A 17,078-nucleotide genomic window follows, 5' to 3' on the forward strand; every position below is an offset into this window, starting at 1 on the left:
GTTCCTTTTGATAATCATTAAGAGAAATGGTGCTAGGCATGCTGTAGTGGATTCATCTGATCAGATGGCTTCTAGATGGTCCTGTACTAACAAGACCAAATAATTCCGATTCAGCCACGGGACTCTCAAAATGTTTGGATTGTTTCATTCTTGTGGAAAGAATATACTTGCGTTTAACTGCCCTCTTTTCTCAGAAGGTATCAAGGTGTATTTTCACTGTTACCGCTTCAGACTACTCGTGAAAATAGGAGAATTGGCTTAAAGGGTCAGAAGAAAAGCGTATCAAGTCCAGTATCTTCCTCCCACCCCATACAAACAGTGATCATTTGCAGATACCCAGGGAAAAGTATGGCTAGAGTGAATGCTTTTTTCGCAGAGTTTTCTCTCCGAGTTTCTGATGGTAAACAGTTTAGGGACTTCCTTTATTGACGGTTGCATCCTGGTTACAGTGTTCTGTATTAGACTTTTCCTCTCAATCATATCCTCATTGCTTATCACCTGTGTGCCTCTGCAACATCTTGTCTGTAAGGTGGTTTCCTGATTAAAAGCAACTTTACATCTCAGTGGAAGAGGAGATCTGAGTGCTCCCCAGACATCACGCAGTCTGTGCTGGAGTGTGCTTTGTAGATGAATTGTGCAGTTGATACCCAGAAGACAAATGTTGTTCGTAACGGATTCAGAAAAGGCCATGATGTTACATACTAATCCAAAACTAATGGCAATGGAAGTTGTGGAATTGAAATCCCAGCTTGAGAAACTAAGTGGGTAAACCAGGGGCTGTGCAACAAGCTGGCTGCAGTGGCATTGTATGAAGTAAATTGTGCTGCTCTTACACGCATGCTCAAGTGGGCGGTTGCATCTTCGTATTTCTGGTTAGCTTATTTTTGATGCTTGTCTCTTCTAACAATTGTGGATGTTTTTCTGAGCCTTGCTATTGCTAGTCTGTAGAATGCCACCTGAAATTTAAGAAGGGGGGAACAAAATGTAATGCTATCTTTTTGTGTATGTGCTACTTTTCTACCTGTTGACTAAGTACTTGAGAAAATTCAGTCTGTTTTACTGGAGGCTTCTTGTTCATAGGAAAATCAAGATTGTTTGCTCCATAGATCTGAGAAATGTCTACAGATACTGCATGAAAACTATTTAGAGATAAACATTTACCAATTTTTAAACAGTGCTTAGATGATGTGTTAGAGGCAATGCAGTGTGAATTGTATCTGGCTAAGGTGAAGTTGTGTGGCTAGCGTTTCTTACCTTAGTCTCTTGGGTTTTTTTCATATTTATCTAATCACCTTGGATTTTAAGTTCCTAAGTGGGATTTTGTTTTGTCTCTAAGGGTCTGAAAGTAATGATGTTTGATTATTGAGCCTCTAAAATACATGGATTTAACAAGAAGTTTCTTCCCGTAGATTTCAGTGCAGTATTTATGATTTACTGTTATATATATGGCAGGCAACCCAAAGTTACCTTGACGAATGTCCTGAGGACGAAAATTGGAAGAAAATACATAGACAGCCACGTAATAATTGATGCAAATTTATCTGATGCTGACAAATTGCAATCAGGTCAACTACCCTCATCATCTGTTGCCAGTCTACAGACATGTCAAATATTAAGTTCTCCTCATGAAAGTTCTTTTCTGTCTGAAAGGTATGTTACTCACTGCTGATTTTGCTGGTCTTCCTGAAATGACTTAACTTCACAATGGAAAAGAATTTCCCTGAAACAATTTTATTGTACTCTTGTCTTGAAGCAGGAGATCCTTTTCCTGAGTGCAATCTAACATGCTGCTCCAATGAGCCATTTTAACATGGCATTTATTCTGATTTGCTGTACCTGATATTAATAGGCTAATTTTCTTTCATAGAAGGTATTTGAGTGTGTGATGTCAGTGTTTTGATTTGTGAAGATGGCCAGTTAATTCAAACACATTTAAGTTGGTTTTGTGTTCAGAACAAAAATCTTGCCTTCCTGTTGCTGTTAATGTGTTTCAGCATGATTTCAAGTAACTTCTTTTGCAGAATTTCTCCAAATTCCTCTCTGTGATAATTTATTTCTTTTCACATTAATCCACCAGTGGTTGCAGTCCCAACAGAGTGCCGTTGTTTAAGGGCTCTGTGTGTGTCCTCATTGCTTAACACCTACTTTTCCTCTTTTCTTCCTGCATTTAGGTTGAAGCAGAAATCGACTATTAGAGTTATGTAATGTTTGTTTTGGTCGAAGATGGCAGTTGAATTCAGAGTAAGCTGTTTCCTGTTGTCTTTTATGGCCACCTCTTTGCTCAACAGCAAAGTATCCACCAGAACAATTAGCAAGAAATTTGGGGGAAGAAAATAGAAAGAGGAAGGAAGAGAAGAATGATTTGTGAAGGCAGGAATAATCAACAGTTCCCAGGTTAAAGAAACCTTAAAAATTCTTGAGAAAAGTCAGTCATATTCCTCATTCTGATACATGAACACCTCAACCTAAATTAGCAAGAATTCCTTTCTCTTTCTGTTGGGATCCCCATTGATGCTTAAATTAATCTGACAAAGCTGCAATTTAAATGAGGAATTTAGAATGGTTTATTAGACTGTCTCATTTTAGAAGTATTACATTTGTTGCTAGTAAATAGTTTTCCATAACTTTAGGATGACTAAAGTGTGAGGAGTTTGTTTTTTTGCTACAAAATCTTTAAGATCTATGATTTTTAGTATCTGGTTTTCCCCTTTGGTATTGTTTTGGATGATGGGAGGTAATGGGTTCTTAGAGAGGAAGACATGAACTCATGTATATAACTCTCTAAATCTGAGGAAACATCTTGCATGTGTTTTCAAGCTCATATCTGGAGAGCGGCTGTTGAGTTCTATGTTAAGCACAAGAATGGTTTGAACTAGGCAGTTTTCTTAGTAGTTGGTGTACTCAACTTGCTTTAGATTTGGAGTGGTTCATTGTTTGAAGGATTAATATTTTGTTCCTGTGACAAGCTTTTCTAATGTAGTAAGTAAAAGGCTTGTTACTAGCAGGAACCAACATTAGGAGGATTTTCCACCCCTCCACACTGACCAGCACGTTGGTGCAAGTTGTAATAGATACCACATGGGAAATGGAGAATTTAGGAGTTGTATCAAAGATGTGGTTTGATCCTGGTCACCTCCCTGTAACTAAGGTCTGTGCATAAGATACACTTGGCACTGGTTCTTTTGGGGTCTCTTCTTTCAGAGGAGAGTAAACACTCCCCCCTTATAATGATTATGTGTATATATGCACATGGCCATATAGAGGTTCTTTTCTTTCATCAGAGTAGCTAGAATGCATGCTCTGTTTTACTGAAAATTGGGACAGTTTTGTACTATGGAAATTTTAGATTGGGTCAAAGAACTGTACCTGATGAGAACAGGGTGGCAATAAGTTAACCTTTCTCTGTCGCCTAGAACTTGCTGCAAGTTCCCCATTTCCTTTCTTGCTTTTGATATTACAGAATTGGTGGACTTTGCATTGCTCATTCACTGCAACCTGGTGTGAAATGCATTTGTTTGTCACCACTGACCTATCAGTATAATTAAAGAATTTGAGGTAGGATTTAAATATAAAGAAACTTAGGGTTGTAAAGTGTGTTTCCTACTTGCTTCTAATGGCTGTTGAGAACACTTTAGTATCTACTCCCATAGCTTCTTAGGTTATGCATGTATTTAAGAGATGCATTTTAAACTGAGTTTTCAGTGAAGATTGGAAGTGAAAATAAAATGTGCAGAATTTGTGTATGAGGTAAATATGTTTAGGGAAGTCTGTTAGCTGAAACATTCCTTTTGAAATGTTTCCTATTGTTGAAATGCCTGAATAACGACGTTGGTGTAAAACAAATGCTAAAAAACACCTAGTGGTTTTGTGTGGTCTTTTAAGGTAGTCAAATCTATATAGTTGTTATGCATGCAAATATTTAAGTTGAGAGAGAGATGGGGGTTCCAAAATCAAGTTTTCTGTAGTGAGGGTATTCTAGAACTATAACTGCCTGATCTATGGAAGATTCTGTCTTGTTCAATGTACAGAATGAATAACAGCATTTACTGAACGCTTGTTCTGTATATGATCCAATTCTTTGTGAATGGAAAGATAATCAGTAAATTCTTCGCAGTGCTTATATACTGTTCACCACTGTAGTATCAGTGCACTCTGGAAGTCTTGATTTGTCTTTACAGTGTTCCCAAAGAGCAACGATGCTGTAGTCTACAGATACGGCACTAAAGAATAGGCATCTGTTTAGAAAGCATCCAAGAGTTTTGGCTGTCTAGTTACACGTTAGGAATGTTCTTCCCTAGGGTCAGTGATGTTCTCTACAAGTCCAGGCTGAACTGTCAGTGATTTCAGTTGTGATGATCGCTTAGCTCTTTGCAAATTGGAGACTGATATTTTGAGTTAGACACATTATAAAACAATGAACACAAAATCCCTTTGGATTAAGTGAGGTGACAAAAGGAGGAATGGAACAGATTTTCCAAAGCAGCATTAAATTGCTTTATCTATGAAATCTTCCTTATTTTCTCTTTTATTTTCCAACTCACAGAAAATGAAACAGAGGTCATGAAGGTTGATTTCTTTTACCTTGTAACTCTGAAAAATTTTCAGAAGAGGAATCTTGCATACTGAATGTAATTAAGTTAATGTGAAAAAATATTCCATGAATGTGTAAATAAATGTTATCCTAATGCATACACTAGAAACCAAAATACAGTTATATAGACTTTTGACAGCTGTAACTAGCCTGCAGAGAAACTGGGAGTTTGTTTACAATATCAGACCTCAAATGTGAAGATGTCATACTGTTCAGTCTGTCAGTACCTCCTGAATACGTTCTCTTATTTACGAAAAAGCTGATAAAATTTAAGAAACCAACAGGTTACTTTCTTGCATGTCCTTTTTAGAATGAAACTACAAGCTCAGCTAAACACCTGTAGGTTGCCTAGTTTCTCGTACTGTAATCCTCTTCTGTTTCTACTTCATTCACATCCTGTCCCCCACACCTCCTTCAAAGGTGTTTCAGGCCCTTTTGAGCAGGATTGTATGTTTCAAATCTTTTCTCATTGCAGGAACTTAATGGATTCTATTAGCAATTGTAAATCTAAATTAAAAATACACTACATTGCCTCATTCCCACTGCATTCATGACAAAGGCAAGGATACACTCAACTGACTGTTGTTCTTTCCTTTTTCTGGTTATGTGTTCTTGTTGCAGTCATGCTTCACAGCAAAATAGTATTTCAGTGTCTGATGTCAGATGTGTCAGATTTTCATACTTTGTGCTTTTTGGAAGCATCTGTTTCATTAATAATGTTAGAGTATCTATGTACTTCCATAACAGGAAGTGAATTAGTTTGTGTTTCATTTGCCAAGCTTAGAAGAAAGGCAGAAGTTTGTGGTCTGACCAACTCTTGTTTCTGTTGGGAGTTTTATTCAGTATTCTTTCAAAATTAAAGATAAGTCATAGTTGATATTTGTTACAGGTCTGAGCATTGCATGAGAAAGACAGATGATGATCTGTGTAAATTGACCAAGGCTTCTAAGGAACCAGAAAAAAATGTCTTCACTTTTAGAAGACGAGAGCTGCGGAAGAAAGGTTTGTAGTGAGCAATAGTCTGGCATTTAAATATGAATTTTGGAGACTGTTGGGAAACTTTCTTCTTTTAGTCTATTATGAGGAGAACACAGAAATAAAATAGGCATTGTACGCAGGGTATGTGTTTCCTTAAAATGCAGGTTTGTACAGATATGGTAAAGTATGTTGAATAAATGTTTTTAAATAGGAATAAAGCTATGGTGAATCAGATCTGTGGAAGAAAAAGGAAACAAAGGGAAGCCTCACTGCACCATTGTAATCCTGATTTGATAAAAAAATCTTTTATACCCAAGAATGTAATACATTAAGAAGGCACAAATGGTTTGTGAACTCTGCTAAAATGTTTATGCTATATGACAATATTTGTATTTACTGCTGAAAAAAAGATGAGCTCTATGCTGAGTCTCCAGGGAGAATATAGTAGCTTTTTAGTACTGGTTAGTAATATTTGCAGATTAGAACAGGAAATGGGGAGAATATTGCACCAGGGAGAAGACAAAAGAAAGGCTGTGGAGTATGGAGTGCTAGTTCTTACTTGGAAGGGAGCTATGAATTTGGTTATACCCTTATCTTAACTAATCATGCAATAATATTTTTTTCTTAATTTAGGGAATATGTTTTGGCCATAACACACTATTTTAAAAAAGGAAAGAGCTGTTGTGGAAGATACCTGCTTCCATGTCTTTTATGTAAGACATAACAGATATGAAGAAATAAAAAGGTTTTTAAGGATAATCCATTAAATTACTTTTTTTTTTTTTTCTTCCTGACACAGAAAACAAGAACTATGATGAACTGGAAAAGAAGAGCAGAAAAATGAACAGCACCACTCTTAGTCAGAAAGAATCAGGCTCTTTTGATTCTGAGAAAAGGAAAAGAAGATCTAGTGGCCATATTTCTGATGATTGTAGTGCACACATTCCAGAAAAATCACTTCTACTGTCCGTAAGTTGCACTTAATTTTAATGTATGTGTTTATGTACATAGAGGCACACACACTTTGGTAGCAGCATTAACAACATCCAAAATAAAAGAATTAGACCAATAAGTAGTATCTGTGGATATAATGTATATATAATATCTGTAGATACTGTTAGACCAGTTGAGGGAAAGTAGTTCAATGGTTCATCAAGAAGAGCGGGTGTATGTACTTCTGTCCACAACGTAGAATCATAGAATCATTAGGTTGGAATAGACCTCTAAGATCATAAAGTCCAACCGTTGACCTGATACCACCATGCCCGCTAAACCATGTCCTGAAGTGTCATATCTATACATCTTTTGAACACCTCCAGGGATGGTAACTCCACCACTTTCCTGGGCAGCTTGTTCCAATGCTTCACCACTCATTCAGTAAAGAAATTTTTCCTGGTGTTCAACCTAAACCTACCCAGCACAACTTGAGGCTGTTTCCTCTTGTCCTATCACTTGTTACCTGGGAAAAGAGACTAATACCCACCTCACCACAACCTCCTTCCAGGTAGTTGTAGAGAGTGATGAGGTCTCCCCTCAGCCTCCTCTTCTCTAAACAATCCCAGTTCCCTCAGCTGCTCCTCATAAGACCTCTTCTCCAGACCCTTCACCAACTTCGTTACCCTTCTCTGGACACACTCCAGCACCTCCACGTCCTTCTTGTAGTGAGGGGCCCAAAACTGCACACGGTACTCGAGGTGCGGCCTCACCACTGAGGTGAGGGGGCTGAGTACAGGGGCACGATCACCTCCCTGCTCCTGCTGGCCATTCTGATACAGGCCAGGATGCTCTTGGCCTTCTTGGCCACCTGGGCACACTGCTGGCTCATGTCCAGCTGGCTGCCGACCAGCACCCCCAGGTCCTTTTCTGCTGGGCAGCTCTCCAGCCACTCACCCCCAAGCCTGTAGCACTGCTGGGGGTTGTTGTGACCCAAGTGCAGGACCCGGCACCTGGCCTTGTTAAACCTCATAGCGTTGGCCTCAGCCCATGGATCCAGCCTGTCCAGATCCCTCTGCAGAGCCTTCCTACCCTCAAGCAGATCAACACTCGCACCCAACTTAGTGTTGTCTGCAAACTTACTGAGGGAGGACTCAATCCCCTCATCCACATCGTTGCTAAAGATGTTAAACAAGACCAGTCCCCATGCTGAGCTCTGGGGGACACTGCTTGTGACTGGCTGCCAGATGGATTGAACTCCATTCACCACCACTGTCTCTGCTCAGCTGTCCAGCCAGTTTTTAACTCAGCTTAGTCTACAGCTGTCTAGGCCATGGGCTGCCAGCTTTCTTGGGAGAATGCTGTGGGAGATGGTGCCAAAGGCTTTAATAAAGTCCAGGTAGATGACATCCACAGCCTTCCCCTCATCGACTAGGTGGGTCACCTGATTATAGAAGGAGATCAGGTTGGTTAAACAGCACTTGCCTTTCATGAAGCTGTGCTGGCTGCGCCTGAGTCCCTGGTTGTCCTGCACCTGTCATGTGAGTGCCCTCAAAATGAACTGTTCCATGACCTTCCCTGGCACCAAGGTCAGGCTGACAGGCCTGTAGTTCTCTGGATCCTCCTTTTGGCCTTTCTGTAGATGGGTATCACATCGGCAAGCCTCCGGTTGTCTGGGACCTCCCCTGTTGACCAGGGCTTCTGATAAATGATAGAGAGTGGTTTGGCCAGCTCCTCTGCCGGTTCCCTCAGTACTCTCAGGTGGATCCCATCCAGCTCCATAGACTTGTGGATGTCTAGGTGGCAAAGCAGGTCATTAACTGCTTCCTCATGAATTACAGGGGGTTTATTTTGCTCTTGGTCCTTGTCTTCCAGCTCAGGGGGCTGATTACCTTGCGGATTGCTTGTCTGACTATTAAAGACTGAGGCAAAGAAGGCATTACGTACCTCAGCCTTTTCCTTATCCTTGGTGACAATGTTCCCCTCTGTGTCCAACAGAGGATGGAGATTCTCCTTGATTCTATTTTTGTTGTTAATGTATTTGTAGAAACGTTTTTTGTTGTCTTTCATAACAGTGGCCAGCCTGAGTTCTAGTTGGGCTTTTGCCTCTCTAATTTTCCCTCTGCATGACCTAACAAGTTCTCTATACTCTTCCTGAGTTACCTGCCTCCTCTTCCAAGAGTGGTAAACCCTCCTTTTTTCCCTGAGTTCCAGCAAAAGCTCCTTGTTCAACCAGGCTGATTGTCTTCCCTGCCGGTTCATCTTCTGGCACACAGGGACAGCCTGCTGCTGCACCCGTAAGACTTGAAGAACGTCCAGCCTTCCTCGACCCCCTTGCTCTTCAGGACCGACCCCCAAGGGACTCTCTTAGCCAGTCTGTTAAACAGCCCAAAGTCAGCCCTCTGGAAGTCCATGTTTGTGGTTTGGCTGACTCTCCTCCTAACTTGACCAAGAACAGAGACTTCTGTCGTTTCAAGGTTGCTAAGCCCAAGTCGGCCTCCAGCCACCATGTTTCCCGCCAGCCCTTCTCTGTTCGTAAACAGGAGGTCAAGTGAGGCACCTCTCTTTGTATGCTCCCTTACCAGCTGTGTCAGGAAGTTATCTTCCACGCACTCCAGGAACCTCCTGGACTGTTTCCCTTCTGCTGAGTTGTATTTCCAGCAGACATCTGGTAAGTTAAAGTACCCCATGAGGACAAGGGCTAACGATTGAGAGACTTCTGCCAGTTGCTTATAGAATGCCTTACCTGCCTCTTCCTCCTCAGCAGGATATCTACCTCATGGCCTTCCCCCTCATCCTTACCTGTAAACACTTGGCCATGTCCTCACAATCATTAATCTTTACACAATCGAAACACTTCTTAACATACAAAGACACTCCATCACCTCTCTTTCCTTGCTTGTCCCTTCTGAAGAGCTTATAGCTATCCATTGCAGCACTCCAATCATGAGTCATCCCACCATGTTTCTGTGATGGTGAACAAGTCATAGCTATGCTGCTGACACAACATCAGAATATGCTTGTTGTAGGAGAAAAGTGGTAAGAGATGAATGACAGTGTTTCCTTCAGACAGGAGCATGCAGTAAAACCATTTTCAAAATAAGGCATCTAGCCACTTAAGTGAGGCTTCTTTCACAGATGGTATAGAACTAATTCGGGATTTTGGTACAAAAAATACAAAGTATATCTGGGGTTGTTGAAATCTTGCAAATACCATCTTTCTCCCTCCTCCTTGCTCTATTTTACCCTTCCTTAAAGTTTTATTCTTATGTGTCATTAAGATATTAAAAAAAAAAAAGACTGAGGGAATCAGTCAAGTACAAACTGTGATTTATATTCAAGTGTTTCAATACAATAAAGGCATCTCTGAAACTTTGATTAAAACCCCGTAGAAGTAAGTAGTTTGAGTCCCGTTCACTCTGTTGACCAAGCCACACATTTGCAATGTAATGAACACTGCTGGTGCGTGGTCTTTCAGTGTCAGACAGTGAGAGAGCTGCTAAAAACTCAGCAATAGTTTCTTGTTCAGTTTGAATGGGAGTCATAGTAGGCTTTTAAAAGGTTGTCCCTCGTACCTTTATGTAGTAACCTTTGGAATACTAGGAGGAAGAAATTACCCTGACTTAGCTTTAAATGCAGCTGCATTAAGCTATAATGATTTGTCTGGCACATAGCTAAGCTTCAGTGATCACTGGTCTGAACCATCATAGAAACATCAAGAAATAAACATATATCTCATCTCTGATTCCTGTTCTCTAGAAAGAGCAAAGGTTGAGTTCAACTCAGTCTCCTGGTCGCAGAACACCCTGTGAAGATGGACGAGGTCGCAGATCTAATACAATTCTGGTGCCAGACTGTGTTCTCCAGCCGTTAGAGAGAGACTGTGAAGACACATGCACCCGCAACCACTTAAGGCCTGCTTACAGCAGCACAGAAAAATCTGGCTCAGAGTCTCCTGCCACAGATTGGTCAGAGAAACAGCTTTCTGCCACCAGCAAGGACGTGATTTCACCACGAGTTAATACCATCAGGAAATTGAAGGTGGACGCGTCACAGTACCTCAGCGAACTGCGGAACAGAATCTGCAGGGGTAATCGGCAACTTGTTTCAGTTGACCCAAGTATGTACTGTATCTGTGCTGCTGACAATTACTACTTGTACGCTTAGGTACTAGGAGAACTCATGCATGACTGACAAGTTGAAACATGGAACAAAAGGTTGAAGACCAAGATCACGTTGTTTGTAATGCATTGCGCAGGTTAGAGAACAGTGCCTACTGCCAGTGTCCTCTACTGGAGCCTAGAGGGTCTTGTACTTGAGAAACAGCATAGACAGCAGGATTTTCAAATTCCAGTCCTTATTTTATAGCTGACTTTGTGGCTGTCGAAGATCAAGCTTGTACTTTTTAATGATACTTAAGCTGAGAAAAAAGTATTCTCTCTTCTTTGAAACAGCTCTGTTGTGGCCTGTTTCTCTTAATAGTCAAATAATTTTTAGGATCTTCAGTGAAAAATACTAGTAAAGATACAAAGTAGTACTTGTTGCATACACTGTCTTGCACACAGACCTTGACTGGTTTGGGCAATGTAATTTGATATTACATCTTACAAGGGACAATTTCTTACTCATCTGAAATCTTCAGTGAATGAAATATTCTCAAGTCTGTGTCTTGTACTATATGTATGCTTCTTTTCTCCTCTTTAGTTGTCCTTTCCAGTGATGATGAAGGTGAACCTTCTGAACCAAAATGCACAGAGCTGCTGCAGGATAGTGTCACTGATGATAAAGAAACAGACCAACAGTCTGACTTCTGTATCTCAGCAAAGCAATTAGAAGACAAGATGGAAAGTCACACAGAGGAGGTAGTCCATTTTTTTGGCTTATGTATTCTTATGCCAACCCTTCAGTTTATTTCTCCAATGTTTATTTTTTCTTGCGTGTTAGGACAAAAGTGAAATGCTTAGAGCAGATATGATGAGTCCCAGCAACAAGCAGTAGCTGCGGTAATTTATTTCACAGATAGAATTCTGGACAGTCTTTAGAGAGGATCTCTGGCTCCGAATCTTTGGTGGTTTTGCAACGTACAATGTATTTCGTATTTTGAAAATAAACATTTGGAAATGTTTAATATTACAGAACAGGAAGGATCAAATAGTAATCTGAGCTAGAGGTAGACATGATGAAAATACATATGTGAAAAGTTGTTTTTCACACAGTTTGTTATTGATTGTAGTTCAAGTCAGTAATTTCTTCTGGTTATCCAGTCCTCTGTTGTAATTCAGTGCATGGAGAAGTTCAAGGATCTTTGTTGATAGCAGACAGAGGTAGGGTAAAGTTCCCTTTCCTGTGTGGCTAACAGAATTTGAATCTAAAACTAGCCATAAGGGTTGTTGCCACATTTTGAACTTGATGAGCCTTGTGCTGCTTGTTTTGACCTGGATTTGGGTTATCTCTGTGATCCAGAAACAAGTCAGAAGAGCCGTTGCTGCCTCTTCTCATAGGTGCATCATTTTGATTATAAGCATTGAATCGGATCCTGTACCTTTGATATCAAAAGAGGGGTGTTTCTTGTTGCTCTGTTGTTTGGGGTTTTACATGGCTCTAGATTAGTTAGAGCACAGGTTATGTCTTGGCAATGGGAACTTTGGAGGTGGGGCAAGATACTGCTAGGCCCTTAAGGATATTGTCAGTAATGGTTGTAGTAACATTCACAGCTTTTTAATACAGCATTTTTGTATAGAAGTTGGCTTTGGGAGTACAGTCTTACAGACATGAAGAGAAAATTCCTAAGGTTATGGAAGTATCTCATTTAAAGCCCTGTAGTAAATATACTTTCTTTTTTCTAGTGTTTAACGGAGTCCATTGAAGATAAGTGTCCTATCAGCTTACCTTCTGTAAGCACACCCAGAAAACAGATGAACCCAGCATTGGATGTTGAATTTGATAGTCTATACATTGGGAAATTTAAATGGTTATCAACAGGTCCTGCTAGGGTAAGTTGTTATATTATGGTAATATTTTGAGAATATTTAAAAATTAAAATTCTGGTTAATCAAAGCTAGTGGTAATTAGTGTAGAAGCACTGAGTTTTGATTATTGTTGCATCAAATTGCTTTGGCTAAATAAAGTATGTTGTCCACTACCTTGTACATTTGGATTGCTGTCAATAGAAAGGCTAACAGGGATTTTCTGCGGCCCCAGTTTTCAGAGGTAAAGGTTCTGTACAAATGTTGTATCATTTATGATACAGAAATCATATTGAGGAAGCTTTTAATGAATTCTAACAGAAAATAATGACCATGTTAATGTCACTTGAAATAAATACTAATTACTTTTCTCAGAAATAGTACAGATATTAGAATAAAGTAATCCATAGTGATTAGAGTTCAGATATATACTATGCGTTAATCTTGCCTTTTAAACAGAAAATTGCTTGTTTTACAGCTTTAAAGAGCATGAAAATGATACTAAAAGCACTAGTGCATAGGCTACGTGCCACTCAAAGGGTGTAGAAATGTAAGTGAAGGTGTACTTCAAATGGAGTACCAGCTGGAGGAGTTTCAACAGGACTTTGACCAGGCTCATTTTGTGTATTGCAATTGAAATTGAAATATTTGAACATGTGTATCTCTTTTTTGCTTACAGTAATACATATTGAAGTCTTGGATTGTAATAATAATTTCAGCTTTTCACAAAACATCAGTTCTCTGCAGCAGTTCTCATGCAGTAATGAAAACATTTCATGGAGATCTCCTAAATTAATATGCCAAAATAATTTGAGGGATGAGTTGAAATATTTTTAGAATCAGTGCTTTTAGGTGGAAAGTGAAAATTTTACATGGAAAAAACAACTTTATTCTTTTTGCTTACTGTGGTAACATAAGAGAAACCTCTTCTCTCAATATATATGACAACCTCTGTCAAAGTGACAATAAAACATTCTTTATTTAGCCAAGTCTTTTTAACACAGCAGTAGTGTAAGGGAAACTCTAAAGGCCTTTAATTCAGAGGTTAATGTAAATAGCAAAGTAACACCCCAGTGTTGGACTATTTATGTAGTGTCCTAAATTCAAATAGTGCAACTGACAGTCTTTATCATGGGGTGTTTAAGCTCCTTTTGTACCAAGTATTCATGTTTTTTTTGTCTTCTTAAAGAGCCTGTAGGCAGCTCTGCAACTTTCTGCTTATTTCTTAGTGCTTAGCACCTCTGGAAATCACTTTGCTGTCATTTAGGTTCTGCACTGTATATTTAGGAGTGTTGTTTTAGGTGAAGTAAGCACTATTAAGTCTCAAACTAGGCATATTGGACTTGGTAGTGTTAGGTTAACAGTTGGACCTGATGATCTTAGGGGTCTTTTCCAACCTAAATGATTCTGTGATATTATTTTCAGTTTTATTTGGCTATAAGCAAAGAAAGATGGTACAGATAATTAAAAGTTCTTACTTTGTTTTAATCAATTTGTAAAAAGCAAACTAATTTATAATTTTTAAATTTTATTTCAGTTTGGAACCAAGTATATTACGATCCCATTTCAGGGTAAGAATTTTTTTCTTTAGTGTTGTCTTAACTATATCTTTAAATCATTGCGTTAAAATACTTCGTATATATTTATATTATGAATAATTTGTAATCTTATTTGCTTTCACAGAGACATTAAATAATTTTTAAATTTTTCATTTTTCAGTAAATAAAAGTATCAGTGTCTATAGTGTAAGCATTAGTAACTTAGTAACTTCTTACACTTTTAAGGTGAACTTGTAGTTTTAATGGCCTTACCTCCCACATTCCAGCATATGTTAGCTGTTGAACTATAGTAAGGTCTACGAATGTTTTTGAGGTGAAACATTAATCTTTTCAGATTAGGTTTTAGACCTTTAGGTTTATTAAACAAAAATGTGTGAGTTGACTAAAGCTAAGAGGAATATAACTGTAGATTAACATTCAGTCCATTTTCTGAGGATGATGTGTGGTTTCTATATCTCGTAGGAGAAGGTTTGTGAGCAGTTCTGAATTGGATTGGCTAAAAGCAAATAGAGGCTCATGATTTGCAAATTTTTTTTTTTTCGAAGCTTGTAGTTATTGGCTGTGGTTATTCCAAGCAAATATATGGTGGGTTTTTTTTTTTCATGAAGAATCCTGCATTTAGGTGTTTAGGTGTTACTAATTTGGTAGCTTTGTTTTACATAGTGTGATATAACTGATTTAAGTATTAAATTTTCAACACATTTTATGTAATGCCAGGAATAAAATCTACAAGTACTGTTTTAATACACTCTGATCATACTTATGTCTTAGCATGGAATTACTGTAACGTGTATGACTTTGTAATTATCCGTGGCTGTGAATGATATGGTTATTTTAAATTCTGTTTTCTTCAGTGGCTCTTAATAAGAATATTAAGCTGCCAGTGGATACTCTGGATCTGAGAAGGTTTGGCTTGTGGAGAAGTGATGAAGGCTGTTCTTCAGCAATGATCATTTTCCTCTGGTTGTCTGTGGATTATGTAGAAAAGATTGAAACCCAGTTAGGAAAGTTAGTTATCAGCAGACCATGTGAGTAATCTCTTTCCTTAAATGCAATTAAAAGTCTAATATATGACATGCCAGTAAAGTGGCTGTTTTACAATTGTGTTTCTGAATTACTGAGGGAAGCCTATAGCTTTTTTAAGATAAGTTGGTCAATTTTGGCTTTCTAAAATGCCTCGCTGTACTTGTATTTGGAAGAAAAATCTAACATAATGTCATTTAAAACCACTGCTACTTACTTAAAAAGACCTCGTAACACAGTTAATTGTCATCTGTGTGAGCAGGCCTTCTGCAATTAGACTTGTGTATAAAGTATCTTTCCCTTTAAAATAAATGGGATGTTTTAATTGTCCTTACTCTTGAGTAATGTATATGCTAAATGAAAGGCTTGGCAGATAAATGTTGATTTGATCTTTGACAAGACTGCAGTGGGCCTTTGCATTATTATTGGAGAAAATTTCTACTAAAGGCCAAATGAGCTATTTAATCTGTAGGGTTTTATGGACTGGCTCTATTTGTTTTTCGTGAAGCTTTGTAAATCTGAGTGTAACTTCTGCTCAACTATTCAGAGTGGCACAATCACACAAGGTTTTTACATTAGCAAAATCATTGTAAAATGACAGCTACCAAAATGGATGTCAGTGTTGCCTGTGTGAAACTTAACAGTATATTTACCTTGTACAATCACCACCTATATGAAGAAAAATTATAATCAGTGTTAACTACATAGGGAGTATGAGTAGTTTGAAGTGAGATTCTGAGTGAAATTTTAACAGTGAGTTGCCTTTACTTGATGACAGTTTATGAAAGTTACTGGTAGGTTCTATAGACACAGCTCCCAGTGAAATGGATAGAATCTTGAGTATGAAGCTGTGAGGCACTTTTTAATCTTAGGTTTATTTACCTTGATTACATTCTTGTTGTAGGAGAAACCGTCAGGAGTTATTACATTTCTGTGCTTGCATGTTTTATGTTTTATGCCTTTTATTTCTGTAGTAATGTAAATATTTTGAAATGCGTGTAGAGACTTCTTGAAACAAAGCCGTGATGGTTTTACAGTTTGTGGAAAAGGTTGCTATGATTCTGCTGTGCCTACTTAGTGCATTAATATTAGAGGACAATATATTGAGCCAGATCAGACAGCCTGGGGCTGCTGCAGCTCCGTGTCCAACCAGTAGCAAGGCTGAAGATGTAGTCCCAATAGGTAGCTCACACAGAGCACTCACATACACCACATGTGTGCATAGCTCAGTGTGCGGATAACACAGACACACAGCACTCATATGGATACAGACAGCACCAATAGCCTCATCCTGCTCGCCTCTCTGGCTGAGCAGGATGGAGGCCCACTAGTGAGAAAATACATGCATACACATATACACACACACACACACACATACATGTATGCAAGGTGGATCACTCTGTCAGCTGGGCCCAGATGCTCAGTCTATGTAGTTGTTGGCCCTGGATCCCAGTCTCCCCAGTTGCTGGCACCTGGGTGTACAAGCTACTGAGGCCAGTGCCAGTTGCTGATACAGGCTGTCATGCACACCCAGGCACACAGCTGGCCAGGATTCCCCTGGTCCCAATAGCTGACCCCACTGTGCTCTCATCCGTAGAGATACACAGGCAGTCTCGCAGACAGAGATGTCCCTTAGGGACCTGCTCACCCTCCTGGCTCCCAGGGCACTTCACCTGCTCATGTAATTTGTCTTGATCCTCGCTGGCAGTCACACTCTCTTGCACATGCACACTTGCTCCAGTTGCTGCACTCAGACTTGGTACACACACATTGAGTAGAGTCCCTCACCCAGGAGAGAGTTGGAAACAAATTTAAGAAAAAAACCAGGACAGACTGTGCTGATCAGTGCACAGGGCGTGGCCAGACAAGTGTATTGACCAGCGAAGTATTTAGATGCAACTGGTCCTTTTTATGCCCTTAGCCCTCTATTTTCCCACACTTGTTCCTCCCCAAATCACCTAAATGCCTCCCTTTGCCTTAAACATCCCATAACAAGCCCTGTGCAATCCCAAAATGCTCTTCCCCTGC

The 17,078-nt window shown here is 39.3% G+C and overlaps 1 protein-coding gene across 3 annotated transcripts in view; it reads left to right on the forward strand.

Annotated features, from left to right (window-relative positions):
* The window catches only part of SENP7 (SUMO specific peptidase 7), a 50,692-nt gene that overhangs the window by 14,753 nt on the left and 18,861 nt on the right, over positions 1-17,078 (forward strand). For 2 of the 3 annotated variants that reach the window (XM_086478135.1, XM_086478143.1), the window contains 8 exons: positions 1,453-1,650; positions 5,481-5,593; positions 6,369-6,538; positions 10,262-10,622; positions 11,207-11,364; positions 12,349-12,495; positions 14,006-14,039; positions 14,882-15,055. In XM_086478135.1, the coding sequence (XP_086334261.1) occupies positions 1,453-1,650; positions 5,481-5,593; positions 6,369-6,538; positions 10,262-10,622; positions 11,207-11,364; positions 12,349-12,495; positions 14,006-14,039; positions 14,882-15,055 (1,355 nt within the window). The remainder of the gene's footprint in view (positions 1-1,452; positions 1,651-5,480; positions 5,594-6,368; positions 6,539-10,261; positions 10,623-11,206; positions 11,365-12,348; positions 12,496-14,005; positions 14,040-14,881; positions 15,056-17,078) is intronic. The other variant, XM_086478149.1, reaches the window with a different exon arrangement.

This window comes from Leptosomus discolor, chromosome 1, assembly GCF_034619465.1.
Source record: "Leptosomus discolor isolate bLepDis1 chromosome 1, bLepDis1.hap2, whole genome shotgun sequence".
NCBI lineage: Eukaryota > Metazoa > Chordata > Aves > Leptosomiformes > Leptosomidae > Leptosomus > Leptosomus discolor.